General features: G+C 56.1%; 2 protein-coding genes across 2 annotated transcripts; both read left to right on the forward strand.

The window, feature by feature from the left end:
• The first annotated feature begins 2,552 nt into the window (after positions 1 to 2,552).
• On the forward strand, positions 2,553 to 12,129 carry NDUFS2 (NADH:ubiquinone oxidoreductase core subunit S2). Its single transcript, XM_032849508.1, has 14 exons — positions 2,553 to 2,686; positions 3,487 to 3,593; positions 6,273 to 6,463; positions 7,940 to 8,060; positions 8,225 to 8,337; positions 9,128 to 9,202; positions 9,354 to 9,431; positions 9,579 to 9,664; positions 9,857 to 9,976; positions 10,805 to 10,934; positions 11,186 to 11,281; positions 11,445 to 11,528; positions 11,665 to 11,722; positions 11,911 to 12,129. Exons 1-14 carry the CDS (start codon positions 2,592 to 2,594, stop codon positions 11,946 to 11,948), a joined length of 1,392 nt encoding a protein of 463 aa, XP_032705399.1. The 5' UTR covers positions 2,553 to 2,591; the 3' UTR covers positions 11,949 to 12,129.
• Positions 12,130 to 12,670: 541 nt separating this feature from the next.
• FCER1G (Fc fragment of IgE receptor Ig) lies at positions 12,671 to 15,864 on the forward strand. Its single transcript, XM_032849510.1, has 5 exons — positions 12,671 to 12,818; positions 14,732 to 14,823; positions 14,954 to 14,989; positions 15,323 to 15,343; positions 15,500 to 15,864. The coding sequence occupies exons 1-5, from the start codon at positions 12,770 to 12,772 to the stop codon at positions 15,560 to 15,562; spliced, it is 261 nt and encodes an 86-aa protein (XP_032705401.1). The 5' UTR covers positions 12,671 to 12,769; the 3' UTR covers positions 15,563 to 15,864.
• The last annotated feature ends 1,698 nt before the right edge of the window (positions 15,865 to 17,562 follow it).

Consider the following 17,562-nt stretch of genomic DNA (forward strand, 5'->3'; position numbering starts at 1 on the left):
GAATGGGTACACGGAGCAGGCAGAGCGAAGGCAGGAGGGGTTAATGACTTTTCCTTTTATAGAAGGAGGATCCAGGGTAGCACCTCCCCTCCTTTAACACTCCTCTCCTTCAAGCTCCCTGCTCCTGAGTTACCACTACCCACCCCCTCCAAAGCCCAGAACAGCCAATCCGCCTCCATTCCCCGCAGGGCTCCCCCCCACCCCACCCCCGCCACTTCCTGACCCCCACTTCCCTGGCCCAGCTCCCAGTAGCTTCCCCCAGGCTCTTGGAGCTGTTCCTACCCACTCCCAACTGCCCTAAATCCTCCCCCAGCCTCAAGTCAGCCAGCCCCCAGCACAGAAAGACTTGTTCTCTTAGGAACCCAGCTGCACCGAAAGTCAGTCCATCCTAGGGAATCCCCACCTGGCTCCCTCCTTTGGCCCCACCTTGCCCTGAGAACACAGTCGTTCCTGGAATATCTAGTGATTTTTTATTTCTCATTCCCCATGGGACGCGGAGAAGGTGGAGGCTGCCCTGTGTATTCAGGGAAATCAGAGTCCTGAAAAATGGGAACCCAGTGCCTGAGGTGGGGAGAGTGTCTAGGGAGGCAGAGGTAGTGGTAGGAGAAGGAAGCCAAAGGATTCCCTTGGTTGGGTTCTGGATGGGAAAGAACTCAGCAGAGAGGTCTTGGGGGTAGACACTCGAGATAAAGAAGTTAAGGGTACAGAAGTAGAGGCAATTTCTGCCCACTCCATGCCACGGCCACTCCTTTCCCCAGGATATCCCCAGGAAAGAGAATGCAGTCAGCGGTCCCTTTCCTTTCCCAGAGGCACATCACCTGCCCCTACCCCCATTCCTCTACCCATTCTCTGCCTTGTCACCTCCTGTCTCCCAGATCATATCCGCCAGAATGCTTCCTTTCCCCCTCCCTTCCTGCTCAGGTCGTGACTACCTGCCCCTGATGCCCACCACTTTCTGAACTGCCCACCACGGCCAGACCACCTCTTGACCCGCCATGTGCCCTAACTCTGGAGGGGGCTGGGGCTGCGGGAGTCAGACAAAGGACAGGAGACCAGGAGGGGCAGGGCCAAGAGGAGCTATCACCAGTGGACTCTCACTGCCCCTTTCCAACCCCCCATCTGAGATGAGGACAAAGGGGGTGACTAAGCAGTGAAAGACAAAGGGCCTTAGAGTCACAGCAGCAGTGTGTGGGGGTGTTGGCCACAGGGAGAAGGCACAAAAGATGCAGTGTCCTAGGGAGCCCCCCAGGAGCCCTCACCCCAGTATCCCAGCTCAAGCTGCCTCCAGGGCCAAGCAGCTCAGACTCTATCCTGACTTCTCCGAGGCTGGATTAGGGCAAATAAATGCAGTCCCCCCACCTCCAGCATCGCCCTGCCCCCTCATCACGTTCACTGCGTTCCAGCCACAGAGGGAGAGCAGGCTCAGGGAAAGGGTGGGGGGAGTGAGGGAGACAGGGAGGCAGAGCCTCTCTGCCTGGCTGTGGGGGCTGCCCAGTCCACCCCGGGTCCCAGTCAGTTCCCACAGCCAGGGATGTGGCCCCACCCTTTGGGACGGTTCCCATTAGGTCAACTCCCAGGCTAGAAGTCTGGCTTTCCCCTCTTTCTTCACAGCTAAGAATTCCCTGTCTCTGCCACTTTCCTGGTCTGTCTGCTCCACCCTGCAGCACTGCTGGTGGGCCGTCTCAGGGACCCTGTTGGGGGGGGGGTGGATCTGGGGACCGGCCTCTTTCCAGGCTCAGAGTGGGAGGCCTGTGCAAACTCAACGGGTGGCCCAGCTAGAGCTGGGCTGGGAGGCACAGGGAGCGAGCTGGAACTAGCCTCCAAGGCTGCAAAACTCGTGGTCTCTTCCATGCAGAATTGGGATCAGACTTCTGGAGGCACGGCGTTCCCATGCGATGCCACTGGCCAGGGTCAGAAAGACAGGAGGGAAAAGAGGACTTGACCCAGGCCGGAAGTAGGGAATGAAACATCTCTAAGGGCGCTTCTGTAGCTTCTGGAAACCTGGCAGACATCAGGGTCACCCAGAGGGGGCCTCCTCTCCCCATCTGGGCTGAGGTGGCTCCTCTGCACCCAGCAGCCTGCTCCAACGCTGGTGGCCTTGGCGTCCTCCTCTTTCGTTTTGGTTTGGCGGGCGCTCTCAGACCCGCCCAGCCGCGCTCGGGCCCCCGTTCGCGAGCCCGTTGGGGCCATCTGGAAATGAGCTGGCTCTCTCCGCTCCCAATCTTTTGGCAAAGCCTGGGGCTGGCTGTCCCGGGAGGGCCGGGCTCCGACGCCGCCACCCGGAGCGCGGCTCGGGCAGGGGGCGGGGAAGCGCACGGGCCAGCGAGCGCCGGGCCCCGCGGGAGCCACAACTTGCTCCGACTCCCGCCTCCGCGAGTCCGCCACGGGCGGCGAGCACCGTGCGCGGCCGCCGCTCCGAGAGCGAGAGCGGAGCCTCGGCGCGCAAGCCGGATGCTGTCGGCTCGCGGCGGCCGCGGCCCCGCCAGCTTCTAAGAGGGAGGCCCCGTGGTGCCCATAGGCGGGAAGCCGCCAGGGGGCGCTCGGGAGGCACTTCCGCCCGTTCTCCTTCCCGCAGTCCGCGGCGGGGCAAGATGGCGGCGCTGAGGGCTCTGCGCAGCCTCCGGGGCGTCGCGGCCCAGGCGCTGCGGCCCGGAGCCGGGGGTCGGCTGCCGGTACAGCCCAGCAGGTGAGACTCCCGGCGGCCCTCGACGCGTAGCCCCCGACGCCAGGATTTCTGGGGTCCGGCGCCTCCGCGGGCCTTGTGACCCCCTAGGAAAGAATGACCCAGGCCTGTGACCCCTCGCCCAGGCCTGCTGTCCGGGGCTCCAGCATGCAGTGGCGTCCGCTCCGGCCGAGGGAGGGAAGAGGGGTGAAATCAGCTGGGGGGGGGGACCCTGCTCCTGAACGTTAGCGATAGTGTCACCTTCCCCTTGTGCCCTGCTTCTCCCGAATGCCATCATGGGTGGCGTGTAGCTGGTGAAGTCTCCTTAAACGAGAAGAGGGAAGCACTCCTGGAGTTCAAGGAGGAACACAAACGCAGATACCTTCCCCACGTGTCCCCCTCCCCCCCCCAACGTGGTCCCCAGAACAACACTCAGGCTGAGCCACGGAGTCATGCCCCTCCCCCCCGCCCCTGCACCGGCACTGCACCGCACACCTCTTCGTCTTGGGTTGACCTTGAATACACACCTTGCTTGCATTCATAATGCCCCAGGTGGAAATACGAATGCGGTGAGAAGTTGAAGGAGCTGGGATCCCCAGCCTTGCATGCGTAGGGGTGATGGGTGTAGTGATTGCAAGAATAAGTTGTTAGTAGGAATGGAAATTCTGGAGTTCCAGCTTGTTCTGCTAAAGCTGCACTGTGTGCCAGTGACTTGGCATTGGGGAATCCGCGGGACCCTTCCCTGGGCCCACCGGAGAGTGAACGGGAACACTGAAACCAACCAGTTGAGGCCCCGTGTCTAGGATCTGTCTTTAACTCCCTAGAGGTGCTCAGCAATGGCAGCCAGATGTGGATTGGGCAGAGCAGTTTGGGGGAGCTGTCATGTACCCCACCAAAGAAACAGCCCACTGGAAGCCTCCACCTTGGAATGGTGAGTTCCCAGAGCCCCTGCCCCGACTCGCCCCCCATCCTTTCCCTAAGCTGATTTCTGAGTGCTCTTGAACTCGATGTCAGGGCAAGTTTGGGCCCTCATCCTTTTTGCTTCTTTCACCAGCACTTCAACAGAGTAACACCGATAATAGGGCAGGTGTTTGTCAGTAGAGAAGGAAAAGAAGAACGTTCCAGGAGAAAAAGAGTAGATCCTCGTCAGCCTTTGGAGGTCCTTACCAGATTTATATTTTTAGCTTCAGCTTTTTCCAGAGGTTCAATGTATTTCCATCTTCCTTTGGTAAAAAAGGTGTTTTTTTCCAGCGGTACCCAAATGCAATCTTCCAGACTATGAAGCATTTTTCCCCATCAAAAGTAGCTCTTCTTTGTGACTTTTTGATTTAGATCAGTGGTACCCACGTTTTCCTTAATTTCTCAGGAATGAAACATTTTAGTTACCTTTGGCTCTTTTTTTTCTCTCTTGTCCTCCTTAAGTCCAAGAAGTCACCAAACCATGCAGATTCTTTTATAATGTTCCACATCGGACCATCTTGTCCTTTTTGTTCAGATCTATTTTGTACTAGACCTTAGTTACTCAGGCATCTCCTCACTGGGTTCCTGCCACTGATCTGGTCCCCCGCCAGCTTTGCATCACAGTGTAATCACCCCCATCTTCCCCAAACACCGTTTTACCATGGCCTTCATTCTCTTGCTCAGAAACCTTCAGAAGACTTTCCATTACTTTTCAAAAATCTAATAGTAACAGGGCCGGGTGTTGAACCACATATTAGGCGTTTGATAGGCATTATTTCACCTAGTCCTCGCAAAAACTCCATGAGAGTGAGATTAGTGTTATGCTACTCTTGAGAAAATCGTGGTGCAGGGAGATCACAAAACTTGATCAAGGACACACACACGGCTTTGTACTTGGGTCTGTCTGACTCCAGAGCCCCTGGTGAAGAATTTTGGTTGAAAAGTTAAACTCTGGTTTCAGTTTTCTGCTCTCCCATTTACCGGCGAATAAAGTGCCTGTTTCGTAGCATCACTGTAAGGGTTAAATGGGGTCATAACCATCAGAACCAGTTAGTGTAGTGATTGGCCCGTGGTAAATCTGCTGTAAGTGTGGTTATTAATGATAATTAATGATACCGATAATTGAAACACTAGCCCCTACTGTCTGCCCACACTCATCTTCTGCTTCTTGGTAGAGAAGGAGTTCCACAGAGACGTCCTTGTTCCCAGAGTTTGACCTTTGCTGATTCCATAGCCTAGGAAGGCTCTCCTGTCTACCTCTTTGAGTCATTCCCATGCCCTGTTTTTAAGAACCGCCTCCCATCCCGCCTCCATGAAGTCTTCACAGCGTTCTTCTCTCCCTTTAAATACTTGACAGCTGAGCCGCTTATTTGGTAACTTGTCAATTTGGCCTCTGCTACCTGTTCCTCCCACGGACTTATTTCCCTGTTAAACTGTATGCTTTTTGAGGGTGAGCATTGCCATTCGGTAGTAGTCAGAATGAAGTACACATTTCCTGATTGGTTGGGCATTCATCAGATAGACTTGGGGTGGATCGTTCTGGTTAAGGATGTGGACTGTGTTGCTGAACACGTTGAGATCAGTCCTGACTCTGCCACTTGCCCGCTCTCTGAGAAGTCATTTGTTCTCTCTGGCTTCAGTTTCACCAATAAAATGAGGATAATAATAGTACCTACTACTCGTGTGGCTGTTAGGTGAATTAAGTTAATTAAAATCAGTGAAGGGCTTAGAGTAGTGCTTGGCACATAATAAGGACTATATGAATGTTATTAGTATTGTCATCTTTATTTTCTTTTAAAGACTTAACTTATTTGCATGCGTGCACACGTGTGTGGTGGGGGAGAGGCAGAGGAAGAGAGAGAATCTTTTTTTTTTTTTAAAGATTTTATTTACTTATCGGACAGACAGAGATCACAAGTAGGCAGAGAGGCAGGCAGAGAAAGAAGAGGAAACAGGTTCCCTGCTGAGCAGAGAGCCCGATGCAGGGCTCGATCCCAAGACCTTGGGATTGTGACCTGAGCCGAAGGCAGAGGCTTTAACCCACTGAGCCACGCAGGCACCCCGAGAGAGAGAATCCTTACACAGACTCTGCAGAGTGCAGGCCCAACTCAGGGCTTGATCTCAGGACCCTGAGATCATGACCTGAGCCGAAAGCAAGAGTTAGCTGCTTGGGGCGCTTGGGTGGCTCAGTGGGTTAAAGCCTCTGCCTTTGGTTCAGGCTCCTGGGATCGAGCCCTGCATTGGGTTCTTTACTCAGCAGGGAACCTGCTCCCCTGTCTCTTTCTTCTTGCCTCTCTGCCTACTTGTGATCTCTGTCAAATAAATAAATAAAATCTTAAAAAAAAAAAAAAAAAAAGTTAGCTGCTTAACCAACTGAGGCACCCAGGGGCCCCAGTATTGCCATATTTAAAAAGGTATCTGGGAGACACGGAAAGAGTAAGGGTCTTGTGTGGTCCCTCTTGTCAGGAAATTTAGATCTTCCTCCCCTTTTTCCCATGTAATGGTCTTCTTCCTGCTTAGGTTGGCAATTAGGGAATCAGCAGGGTGCGGAGTGACGGGGAAGGCCGTAGGGGGAGGCTCACTCTTTGCTGTCTCTTGGGGGCTCTCTAGGGAATTACCATTTGGCTCTGAACTCTTTCCTACTTCTCAGATGTGGACCCTCCAAAGGACACAATGGTGACAAACCTGACCCTGAACTTTGGGCCGCAGCACCCAGCCGCCCACGGAGTCCTGCGGCTCGTGATGGAGCTGAGCGGGGAGATGGTGCGGAAGTGCGACCCCCACATCGGCCTGCTGCACCGAGGCACCGAGAAGCTCATTGAATACAAGACCTATCTGCAGGTGTGGGGGTGCGCAGGGGCCTGCTGACAGGCCCTGGGGATGCCGTGGCCTGGCACTTTGCCAGTTCGTTGTCCCCAAAGCCCCAGGGGAGGAGGGCATTGAGGACGTGAGGACGGTCTTGGTTGGGAGGATGGGGAGACGTGCCAGGGGCGCGTGACCGCAGTTCATCAGTCCATCCAGATGTGGTTTACCCAGCAGGAGTGTTTGGCAGCTGGAACACCCCCAGCTTTTCTCCAGATGGCTTTTGGCTGGCCCCTTTACCCTTTCTCTAGTGCCTCAGTTTCCCTGCTCTTATATCGGGCTAGTACGTCAAAGCCAGTGTCCCCAGGGACAGGGGAAGTGGCAAGAGACGTCAGCTCCTTAGGAGTAACAGCCGATTCTTGTATCTTCCGGCCGTCTCTGGTCTGTTTTCCAAACACTCCGTGAGTCAGAGTGACCGGGAGGGAGTTGGGGCAGCGTGCTGTTTTGAGGAGAGCTCTGTGACCCGAGTGGTGAAGGTCAGATGGGAAGGAATTGGAGCAGGGACAGGCATCTGAAGTTTTTTCTTACTGTCACGAAGAAAGGTCTTGCTCACAGAGGGTGACGAGGGTAGGGTACACCCGGCTGACGCGGACGTGATGGCCGCAGAGAGTCCAGGCAGGAATGGTGTCTGGTCCCAGAGTATGGAGCTGCAGCCTGCAGCGTTAACCCATGTCACAGTGACATCAGGGCAAGAACTGGCTGTCCCAAAGCCGGGAGTCCCAGCTCCGCCTCCTTCCTGGAAGCTGAAGCCTGTTGGGCAGGCGGCTTCAGTAGCTTTCTTGGCATTCTGAGAAAGAACCATTTTCTCCCTGACCAGAAGCCAATGCAGCCCTTCTCGGGGCTCTGTGTTCCTTCAGTCCCTCGCTCCCACCCGGTTACTGCTCAGACTGGTCACCTCCCTCCCTCACTGTCTCAGAGGGGCCATCTCGTGTGAGACGGTCGCGGGCCGAGGTGCTCCGGAGCAGCTCCCGCCGGCCCGCGAGAGCAGGTGTGGGGATTTGTGAGCCGTTGTTCACCAGCCGTGATCACAAGTTGTAAATTATGTGAACTCACAATTTAATAAATTCTGTCAAGGGCCGAGGTAGGAAGTCCTCCGAGCTTATCCCTTTCTTACTTCCATTTGCTGTGCTCTGCGGTGCCGTCGCTGGGTCCGCTTCGCAGAAGTACCGTCCGGCGCCGCGTTCAGTTCCGCGGCTGAAAGCGGCCCCGCTGCGTGGACCTTCCCCGTGGAAACCGGCACACACGGCACATCACGGTTCCCTCCCACCCCTTCAGAGAGCTCGTTTGAAACGTTCCCAGCGTGTACAGCTGGCCGGAGGATGCTGCCTGCTTAGCTCCTGGGCCTGGAAGGCCTTACGCAGCACGGACCCGGAGCCGGCAGACAGCGCTGCGCTCGGCAGGCCGCTGGGGGCTCCTGGCCCCGCACGGGTGACTCCGGTTCTTGCCTCTTCCCAGGCCCTTCCGTACTTTGACCGGCTGGACTACGTGTCCATGATGTGCAACGAGCAGGCCTACTCTCTGGCTGTGGAGAAGCTGCTCAACATCCAGCCTCCACCCCGGGCGCAGTGGATCCGAGGTAAAGCCGCAGCCCTGCCCGTGGCCCTCCCCGGCCGTTGCCGGGCTTGGAGCATCGACCCCAAGCTTAGTACGCAGACCCCAGGCTCTGCGCGCAACCACCGTGTTGGCGTCGTTCCTCGGCTCCTATATCCTTCTCTCCTTGTGGTCCCTCCCTGTGCGCAGTGCTGTTTGGAGAAATCACGCGGCTTCTGAACCACATAATGGCAGTGACAACCCATGCCCTGGACATTGGGGCCATGACCCCTTTCTTCTGGATGTTTGAAGAGAGGGAGAAGGTAAGAGAAGGAGGAGAGGATAGGCAAGGGGGTACAAGAAGTGGAGAAGGTTTTTGAAGGAGACGAGATTAAAAGGAGAGAGAACATAGAACATTGAGAGGAAGGAGGTCTTCTTAACTTGGGTTGTATTCTTCTTTCTTTTTTTTTTTTTTTAAGCAGGCTCCCTGCTGAGCAGAGAGCCCTATTTCAGGCTCGATTCCAGGACCCTGGGACCATGACCTGAGCTGAAGGCAGAGGCCTTAACCCACTTAGCCACCCAGGCGCCCCTCTTTTTTTTTTTTTAAAGATTTTATTTATTGGAGCGCCTTTTTTAAAAAAAGATTTTATTTATTTGACAGAGAGAGAGATCACAAGTGGGCAGAGAGGCAGGCAGAGGCAGAGGGGGAGGCAGGCTCCGTGCTGAGCAGAGAGCCCGATGCGGGGCTTGATCCGAGGACCATGAGACCATGACCTGAGCCGAAGGCAGAAGCTTAACCTACTGATCCACTCAGGCACTCCTAAATAAATAAAATCTTTAAAAAAAAAAAAAAAGATTTTATTTATTTTTCAGAGAGCACAAGTAGGGGGAGCGACAGGCAGAGGGAGAGGGAGAAGCGGAGCTTAATCCCTGGACCCTGAGATCATGACCTGAGCTGAAGGCAGATGCGCAACTGACTGAGCCACCCAGGCGCCCCAAACTGGGGTTCTGTTTTTAAGGAACCCAGTGTTGTGAGGGGTTGGGTGGGCACCAGCGCGTTGTTGGACTTGGGGCCCAGGACTTTGTCACTAATTCCCAGTGTGTCCTATCAAGATGTTTGAATTCTACGAGCGCGTGTCTGGGGCCCGGATGCATGCCGCCTACGTCCGCCCGGGGGGCGTGCACCAGGTGAGCCTGAGCCTCTGCCTTCCCTAACCTCCGGCCGGCGCCTGTATCCCCTATGGCCACTGGAGGGCAGCGCCGGCTGATGGAACCACTAACCCTGTGGGGCGGGGGCAGGCTGAGTCCCGCTCACTGCTCTTCTCCATTTGGCTCTTAGGACCTACCCCTTGGGCTTCTGGATGACATTTATGAGTTTTCTAAGAACTTCTCTCTTCGGGTTGATGAGTTGGAAGAGGTAAGATAAGAGCCAGGAGCTGGAGGGGAAAATCCTTCTTTTCCCCTCAAGAAAGGCTCATGGGGTCTTAGTCCTGGTTGTAAAGACCCCAGCAGCCTCTGACGGGAGTGAAGACGAGCGTTCATGTCCAGTTTTCCTGACCAACAGATGCTGACGAACAACAGGATCTGGCGGAATCGGACAGTGGACATTGGGGTTGTGACCGCCGAAGACGCGCTTAACTATGGGTTTAGGTGAGAGGAATGTGACTTCTGCGATTGGGGGGGTCCAGCCTAATACCTTGGTTTGGGGAAGGTGTGGCGCCGTCCGTGCCTTGCTCTGAGCTCAGACCCCCGCACCTGGAGGGAAAGGGGAGACCGAGGAAGAGAGTGCGCCTCCTTTCCTGGTTCCTGGAAAGGGACCCTTGTTCCCGTTCCATTCTCCAGTGGAGTGATGCTCCGGGGCTCGGGCATCCAGTGGGACCTGCGGAAGACCCAGCCCTACGATGTTTATGACCAGGTGGACTTCGACGTCCCTATTGGCTCTCGAGGGGACTGCTATGATAGGTAAGGCCAGATCTTCTCCGCCCGTCTTCCAGCTGTTGTATTCCTGAATTTTCCAGAAGCTTTTGGAGCTCTTGTGTCTGTTAAGCTAGGTGGTTTTCTAAAGCCGTCTTCTTTTACCCTCACTTACCCTCATCTCTTAGATGGAACTAGTTTGGGCTGCATTTTTGTAGCTGAGAAAGCTGAGGCCTAGATGTTCAAGATCAGCCTGGGGTCATCCTGTTTGTGGTGGTTGAGACCAGAGTCCACCCAACCCGGTGCTCTTTCCACGGAGTTCTAAGCTTCACATTCCATTCCTGAATAAGATTGGCTTCTGTTTTCTTTCTTTCTTTTTTTTAAGATTTTATTTATTTATTTGACAGACAGAGGTCACAAGTAGGCAGACAGGCAGGCAGAGAGAGAGGGGAAGCAGGCTCCCTGCTGAGCAGAGAGCCCGATACAGGGCTCGATCCCAGGACCCTGAGACCATGACCTGAGCTGAAGGCAGAGGTTTAACTCACCGAGCCACCCAGGTGTCCCTTCTGTTTTCTTTTTGAGTCGATTTGACTCTCACCCGTTCTAGAGTCCAAGAAGTGTCTAAGAGGGGAGGACCACGGGACATGGGCTGAGAAGATCGGGAGGGGACTTGGGGCAGGAGCCACACCAGAGCCAGAAGACGAGAGGTTTTACCTGGGTGGCCAAGCCAGGCAGACATGCCGCCCTAGGAGAAAAGAGGGAGGGAACAAGTCAGCCAGTGCTCTGGGTCGGGGAAGGGACGCCTTGCCTCCTTCTCTGCCTCGCGTCTGCTCTGACGGCCCCTCTCCTGCTCTGACCCCGGCTCCTCCCCTTCAGGTACCTGTGTCGGGTGGAGGAGATGCGCCAGTCCCTTCGCATCATCTCGCAGTGTCTGAACAAGATGCCTCCCGGGGAGATCAAGGTCGATGACGCCAAAGTTTCTCCGCCTAAGCGAGCAGAGATGAAGGTTGGCTCTGGGGGGAGAGAGAAGGGAGAGGAGCCAGCAGCGAGGGGGCAGTGTCCTCGGTTACACCCTGCTTCTCAGTTTTCCTTTTTGAAAAAATTCACTGTGGGAGTCTTTGCCTCCGTAGCTACCTCGTCCGTTCGCGGCGTGGGTTTTAGTCTCCCCCCCGGGGTGGGGGGTATTTCCCGCACTGCGGGAAGGGCTGGGAGATACTGGGATCTGGCTCACGGCTGCTCCCTTCCCCCTCTTTCCAGACTTCCATGGAGTCACTGATCCATCACTTCAAGCTGTACACGGAGGGCTACCAAGTCCCCCCGGGGGCCACGTACACTGCCATCGAGGCTCCTAAGGTGAGGAGAAATGGGGAAGGAAAGGGCAGCCCGGGGCACTGGGGGACTGGAGACAGGTGAGCAGTCATCGAGAGGGAGGACATGGGGGGGAATAGAGAGGCTTTGTTGTCAGAGAAAAGTCTTCTTCCTGTTAACGGAGGCAGCCGACCTTCTCCTCGGACAGGGAGAGTTTGGGGTGTACCTCGTGTCCGATGGCAGCAGCCGCCCTTACCGGTGCAAGATCAAGGCTCCAGGTTTTGCCCACCTGGTAAGAACCAACCCCAGGGATTCTCTCTCCACTAAATGAATCAGTCATTAGGGACCTCGGGTGAGATTCTGATGAACTTCCCTTCCTCCTCCTCCCACCCTGCTGATCTCACCTGACACTGTCCCCATCTCTCCAGGCTGGTTTGGACAAGATGTCGAAGGGACACATGCTGGCGGATGTTGTCGCCATCATAGGTACGAGGCCTGTTGTGTGGCCGAGAGGCTGCAGATGAGGGAGTTTGGGGCTCTGACGGGGACAGAGACTGAACACTTCTATTCAGAGACTGTGGGCACGGACTCAGATCCTCGGTCTGCCGGGCCCAGGAGCGAGTTCTGGATTTTTGGTGATACCACTTTTTTTTCTCCTCCTGCTGATCTCTTAGGTACCCAAGATATTGTGTTTGGAGAAGTGGATCGGTGAGCTAGGGAACAGCATTTGGTACCCCTGCCTGTCTGCTTCCTCCTCGGAGCCCAGCCGTCCCTGGAAAGGGACTCTGTGTGCGTGTGTGTGCACACCTGCAGACACTCAGCCGTCAGGCTTTCTGTGCATGTACTAGAAAAGGAGGAATTAGAATAAAGTAGCCGCCTTCTGGCCCCTCCGCTCAGACCTCTGGTGTGTCTTTCTCGGTATCTTCCCGTCTTCCTCTTTGTTGAAGAAGTTGAGAACGTGAGTTAACCCTGCAGCTCTCTGTGAGTCTCCGTTCTTGCCAGTTTTTCCTGTTCTTCTCCACCCCCTTGTCTGACTCTTGGCCTTCCCACTTCTCCATTCCCCATTTCCTCTTTTCCCCCACAGTTCCCCCCGCCCAGACTCGGCTGCCTCCACAAACTGGTAAACGTCTCCCATCAAGACGGGGGCAAAGTTCCATGCGGCAGGGAAAAGGCTCCGGTGGGGTCTCAGGGACATTGAAGGGACAGTTTCTTCCAGGTGTGTCCGGACGTGGGGTGACGGCCGGTTTAGATGGCCTTTCTCAGGCAGGGGCGTCCCCCCCCCCCCAGCAACCCATTCCCTGGTGCCTGGGGCTTGGTCACCGAAGAACTGAGGCAGGAGAGCCCAGATCTAACTCTCTTAGTTGGCCCTTCCGGGAGCCGCCCGGACTCTGGTGCAGGAAGGGGAAGGGGCCAAAGCTGGGGGAAGGCGGGGCAGGAAGGGGGGGAACTCTGTGGTCAGGGAGCCGCTGAGCGCAGCTGCGCAGTGCCAGAGCGTCCGATCGCCGGCTCGAGGCCCTTCAGCTCCCGCCCAAGATGGTCCCCGCAGTGGTCTTGCTCCTGCTCCTCCTGGTTGAACAAGCAGGTGAGAGGGTGGGCTGTGGGCCCACGGGCTGGGCCTAGGGTGAGAGCTGAGGGCTCAAGTCTGAGGGCCGAGGCAGGGGAAGACGGGAAATGGCTGGCAGGTGGGCGCCGGGCTCAGATGGATCCTGAGACCTTGAGGATGGTCCCTTCTGGTCCCCGTCAGGGCACAAGAGTCCTAGTTCCCTGTTTTCACATCTCCTCACATTTTTTAGGGTTGATCACGGGGAAGGCTTCAGTTGGGCAGGGGAGGTATGACGTGAAAAGCCAGCCTGGGGAGAAGCTTCTTTTCCCATGATCAGCGTTTCCTGTGTGGTGCCTTTGGGCTGGCGCTGGGAGCTGATCTCAGGCTGGGCGATGAATTCATGAAGCCCCCGAGGAAGGCGGGAGCCCGTTGTGTCTGACTTGTCAGTGAGGCAAGGATGGTCAAAGTGGACCTGGTACCTGCTTCCGTGGGTCGTCACCAGCCCAGGCCACTCTGCCAACAGCTGCTGTGAGGGCTGGGGTGGGAGGCAGCTTGCAGTGCCCGGTTCTAGAGGCCTGAGCACCACCAAGAAATGGAGGCAGACACGGGCAGGTCTCAGGCTCTAAGGCTCCAGGCACTCGGTTTCTACATGGTCGCTTCTGGCTGCCCGTGGCTTGGCTGTGTGTTTGCGTTTTGATGGGGGTTGCAGCTGGGGCTGGGGAAATGGGGGGTTCATGAACCTCCAGGGAAGTGGGAAATTGAAAGAGACTGGCTGGGGGAGTCCGGCAGCCCAGCTGTGAGGTGGAGGGAAGGACTGCACGGGTGCCGACCTGCTGCCGCCAGGTGAGGAGAGAGCGGGGCCACCGAGGCAGAAAGGTCAGGACAGAAGCGCCGAAAGCAGAAAGCCTGGGTTTGAGCTCCGGCTCTGTCCCTTTGCCTTCTGGCCCCAAAGGAGTTACTTAGCTTTTCCGAGCCTGCCTTTCATCCTTGGTAAAATGGCGATAATGATGTTTCCCCCAACCAACCCCCACCCGGTAGTTTTTCGATTTATGCAATATTGTGGGAAAGAGCGTCAGGGGACCAGAGGTACCACCCAGCATCGGCCACGTGCCGGTGAGCCCCTCAGAAAGGGACTCCTAGCAGACCGCGGCTGGGGCTCACACCCTGTTTGATTTTTTAAATTGCATAAAACTTCCTCTCTGGCCCAGAGTGAGTGAGTAACCGGGTAGAGCGCCCGGGGCTGGAATCGGGCTTGTGGTCATACCCCCCACCCCCCCAAGCTCGAGCAGAGCCTCTCCCCCAGCCGTGCGCCATTGAGATCCATGAGGCCCAGGGAAGCAGACACCTGTTGTTCCATTATTGAGCCCACTCTAGGGGGCCAGAGATGTGGGGACCTAGGCTCAGAGATGACCGATAATAGGGTAATTGCCTTCCCTCCCTTCTTCGGTTCACATCCTTCCTGTCCAGCCCTCAGCCACAGGTCACAGGACCTAGCAGAGACACTCCTGTGGTTTCTTCAGTGAAATTTGTCGCTGCCTATCCCTCACCCTACTCCTTTGGGCTGAGGTTTTGGTCTTTGCCGAGTGAACTCAGATGAGTCCCTTGAGGGCTGTGAAGTGCTCACTGGGGCCTGAGGAACCGAGAGGGCGGAAAGCAGAGGCCTGGGGGCCCGGGGCGGGGGGCCGAGGAGGGCTGAAGGGGGTCCCTCCTCAGCTCTCAGCGCCTGTAAGTTCCATCGCAGCGGGCAGAACTCCCCACACTTCCTGTCCCAGCCCTGCCCCAGGGGGGAGAGAGCAGGGGGAAAGCCGAGAAAAATAGGATCCAGAGAGGAAGACCAAGTGTGTCTCCTGGGAGATTCCCCGCCAGGCCTGGTCCCACCTGCCGGTTCTGTCCTCCGAGCGCCGGAACCTCCCCGATGCCCCTGACCCTGAGGGCACCCTCTGTCCCCTCAGCCGCCCTGGGAGAGCCTCAGCTCTGCTATATCCTGGATGCCATCCTGTTTTTGTACGGTATTGTCCTCACACTTCTCTACTGCCGACTTAAGGTAAGGCCGGGGGAGGGGGCCGGCTTGGCTTTGAGGAGACGGAATAACCGGGGATCCCCGCGAAGTTGGGGGGGGATGGCGTTGGGCCACTACCTTCGCCGTTACCGATGACCTCTCTCCCCTGCTCCAGATCCAAGTGCGGAAGGCAGCCACAGCCAGTTACGAGGTATGGCCCCTTCCGCGCTTGGGTGTCACTGCTACAGACTCCCAGTGTCGAAGGTCCCCCCTTCCCCTCCCCCTGCGCACCCTGCCACCTAGTCAGGCCCCATCAGCAGGTGATGAGGGAGAGCGGAGACTGACCCTGAGTATGCCGTGTGTATGTGCATTTGTAGCCCTGCGGGCAAAGGGGCATTCATGCCCCAGAGTCCCCACATGAGTGCCCTCTGGCCCCAGTGGCCGGCCAGCCCCAGCCACATACCTCACTGGGTGGGGAAGAAGAGGCCGAGGGACCCTGAAGGAGGCATGGGTGTCTAACGCCTTGTCCCTTTTGCTTCTGCAGAAATCAGACGGCATTTACACGGTGAGTGAACCTGCCTTCCCCCACCCCAGTCTGGGGAAGTCAACAGGAGAGAGTGGGTTTTCGTGTGATCTTTGAAAGACATAGGGTCTGTAGGGGGCCCGACAGGGGGGCCTGCAGTGTGCACAAGCCCTGACCATCCTCTGACCTTCACCTCAGGGCCTGAGCACCCGAAACCAGGAGACGTACGAGACCCTGAAGCATGAGAAACCGTCCCAGTAACTTTAGAACAGATGTCGCTGGCCACATCCTTCCCCTCCTCGTTCTCTTCCTAACCCCCATGGTTGACATGACATACATCCCCAGTTAGTGCCAGCCGGCCTTACCTCTGAAATGATGCTACGTCCCCCGTTATTGGACACTGTTGGGTCTTCCTCCCCGCCAGACTTCTGCTCAGATGCTAATCATTAACGTGTATATTCTGATCTCACTGCCGTTCCCCACCCCTCTCTTTCCTGTCTCCCACTCCCACTCAACAATGGAAATAGAGTATCACCAATAAAGCCGTCAGAGCCTGGACTCTATTCGTCTATTTATCATGTCATGTCATATCATATCATATCATATCATATCATATCATATCATATCATATCATATCTTTATTCAGCCTCTATGAGGCGCTAGGCCGGGGACTGACGATGCCGTTTCGAGTAACGAGCTCCCGACCTCACAGAGCTCACGGTCTGGTAGACTTCAGGGCAAGGCTCCCTGGTCGAGGAGTGAAAGCTGCCCGTGGCTGGGGCGGGGATGAGACCCTCTGCCCCAGGTCCAGTGGCATGGAGCTTAACAGCGAGCGAGTGTCAGGTGTCCAGGCACATTCAGAAACATCGGAACCTAAGAAATGACGTCTGCACCCAGCTTGGCTTTCCGTGTGTGGCAACTGGACTGAGGTTGGGCCGTGGAGTAGCCTGGCTGTCCCGCCCCAAACGGTGACCAATCCGGACCAGAGGGAGGGTCAGAGAGCAGCGTGGGGACAGCACACAGCAGGCACGCATCTGGACATTAGCGTCGCTGAGAGCAGATGGCGTGTTGAAGCCTTGTGTGACCCTCCTGATGGAAGGTTTTACGGGAACTTGAGTTTTCAGTGGTTTCTGCGGGCAGCAGGAACCTTAGAGGGCCAGATGAGGGTTGGAGGCGGGAAAGGCAAAGGGGAACAAATGGCCTCTAGATGGGAGACGAGCTCCACGTGCCAGGGTGGGCGGCTAAGGAATCGCCCCAGGTCAGATCCATGCCTGTCCTATTTCCTGCTCTGCCGGGAGCGGGGATTTCCTGTGGTATCTGCATCACATCAGATGCCGCGGGTTCTACCTCTGATTCCACAGCCCCAGCAGAATGGGTCCTGAGTACCCAGGCCGACCCCGCCCCGCCCGAGCTGGGTGAGACTCAGCGCCGCACAGCGACTGAAACCCTCCACTATGTTTCCCGCCTCTCTTGCACGGTTCTATCTGCTTGCCAACCCCGGGTGGAAGATCTGGCTCTTTGAAATTAATTAACCTGTCCAAGGCCATCTTGCAAGGGACAGACTGAGCTCTCTTTGTCCCCACACATCTTGCTGCATGAAAGAAAAACAGAAACTGGGGAAGAAAGGGAAGAATGTCACTATGCGTGGTGAGGGCCTTGAAGGCGAGACCGAAGACTGATCAATACACGGAGGAAATTGGAGCCCTGTCCAGTGCCTGGGAAGCAGTGATTTCAGATGAGCTCTGAGCGATGAGCCAGGGTCCAGAGGTAACTGCTTCAAGTGTGGAGTGGGAATAAACTTACTGGAAAATGCCTCTTCTTCGCGCTCCATGTTGGTATTGTGAGTCTCCCACATCAGCCCAGCCTGATTTCCATCCCATTTTGATTTAGTCCGGGAGACCCATCTGGCCCCGAGCTAACCATCATGTCTGTGAGTTTCAGATCTGACCACCTGGTCAGTTCTATAAGGGGAGAGGTTCAGAATGGGGTTCCCTAGCCAGGGGGTCTAGGTGAGAGATTTTAAATGGAAGGAGGGTTTGAGCACTTTTGGGGAAGAAAAGCGAATTCCTATCTTTTCTGTAGGATGGGGGGAAGCATGGTATTCCCCTGGCTCAGAAGGGAAGCCAGGGTCTCAGGTGACACCTCTGGGTTCATTTATTGGAAGCCTTCTCCTCTTCATAGAATGATCGAGAGGAAGTTCTGGAGGTGGGGGTGCCCTCCTTTTCTGTGACCTCCAGTAGTCTAGGGACTCGGTTTATGAA

Source organism: Lontra canadensis, unplaced genomic scaffold, assembly GCF_010015895.1.
Source record: "Lontra canadensis isolate GAN:19392208 unplaced genomic scaffold, GSC_riverotter_1.0 scaffold230, whole genome shotgun sequence".
NCBI lineage: Eukaryota > Metazoa > Chordata > Mammalia > Carnivora > Mustelidae > Lontra > Lontra canadensis.

What these genes read in the sequence shown, in the direction of transcription:
- NDUFS2 (XM_032849508.1), top strand. Translation starts at nt 2,592, where the DNA reads ATGGCGGCGCTGAGGGCTCTGCGCAGCCTCCGGGGCGTCGCGGCCCAG. An exon ending in CTGCCGGTACAGCCCAGCAG is followed by an intron (nt 2,687 to 3,486) that starts GTGAGACTCCCG and finishes TTAACTCCCTAG; the next exon opens with AGGTGCTCAGCAATGGCAGC. An exon ending in CTAAGCGAGCAGAGATGAAG is followed by an intron (nt 10,935 to 11,185) that starts GTTGGCTCTGGG and finishes CCCTCTTTCCAG; the next exon opens with ACTTCCATGGAGTCACTGAT.
- FCER1G (XM_032849510.1), top strand. Translation starts at nt 12,770, where the DNA reads ATGGTCCCCGCAGTGGTCTTGCTCCTGCTCCTCCTGGTTGAACAAGCA. An exon ending in TTCTCTACTGCCGACTTAAG is followed by an intron (nt 14,824 to 14,953) that starts GTAAGGCCGGGG and finishes CCCCTGCTCCAG; the next exon opens with ATCCAAGTGCGGAAGGCAGC. An exon ending in AATCAGACGGCATTTACACG is followed by an intron (nt 15,344 to 15,499) that starts GTGAGTGAACCT and finishes CCTTCACCTCAG; the next exon opens with GGCCTGAGCACCCGAAACCA.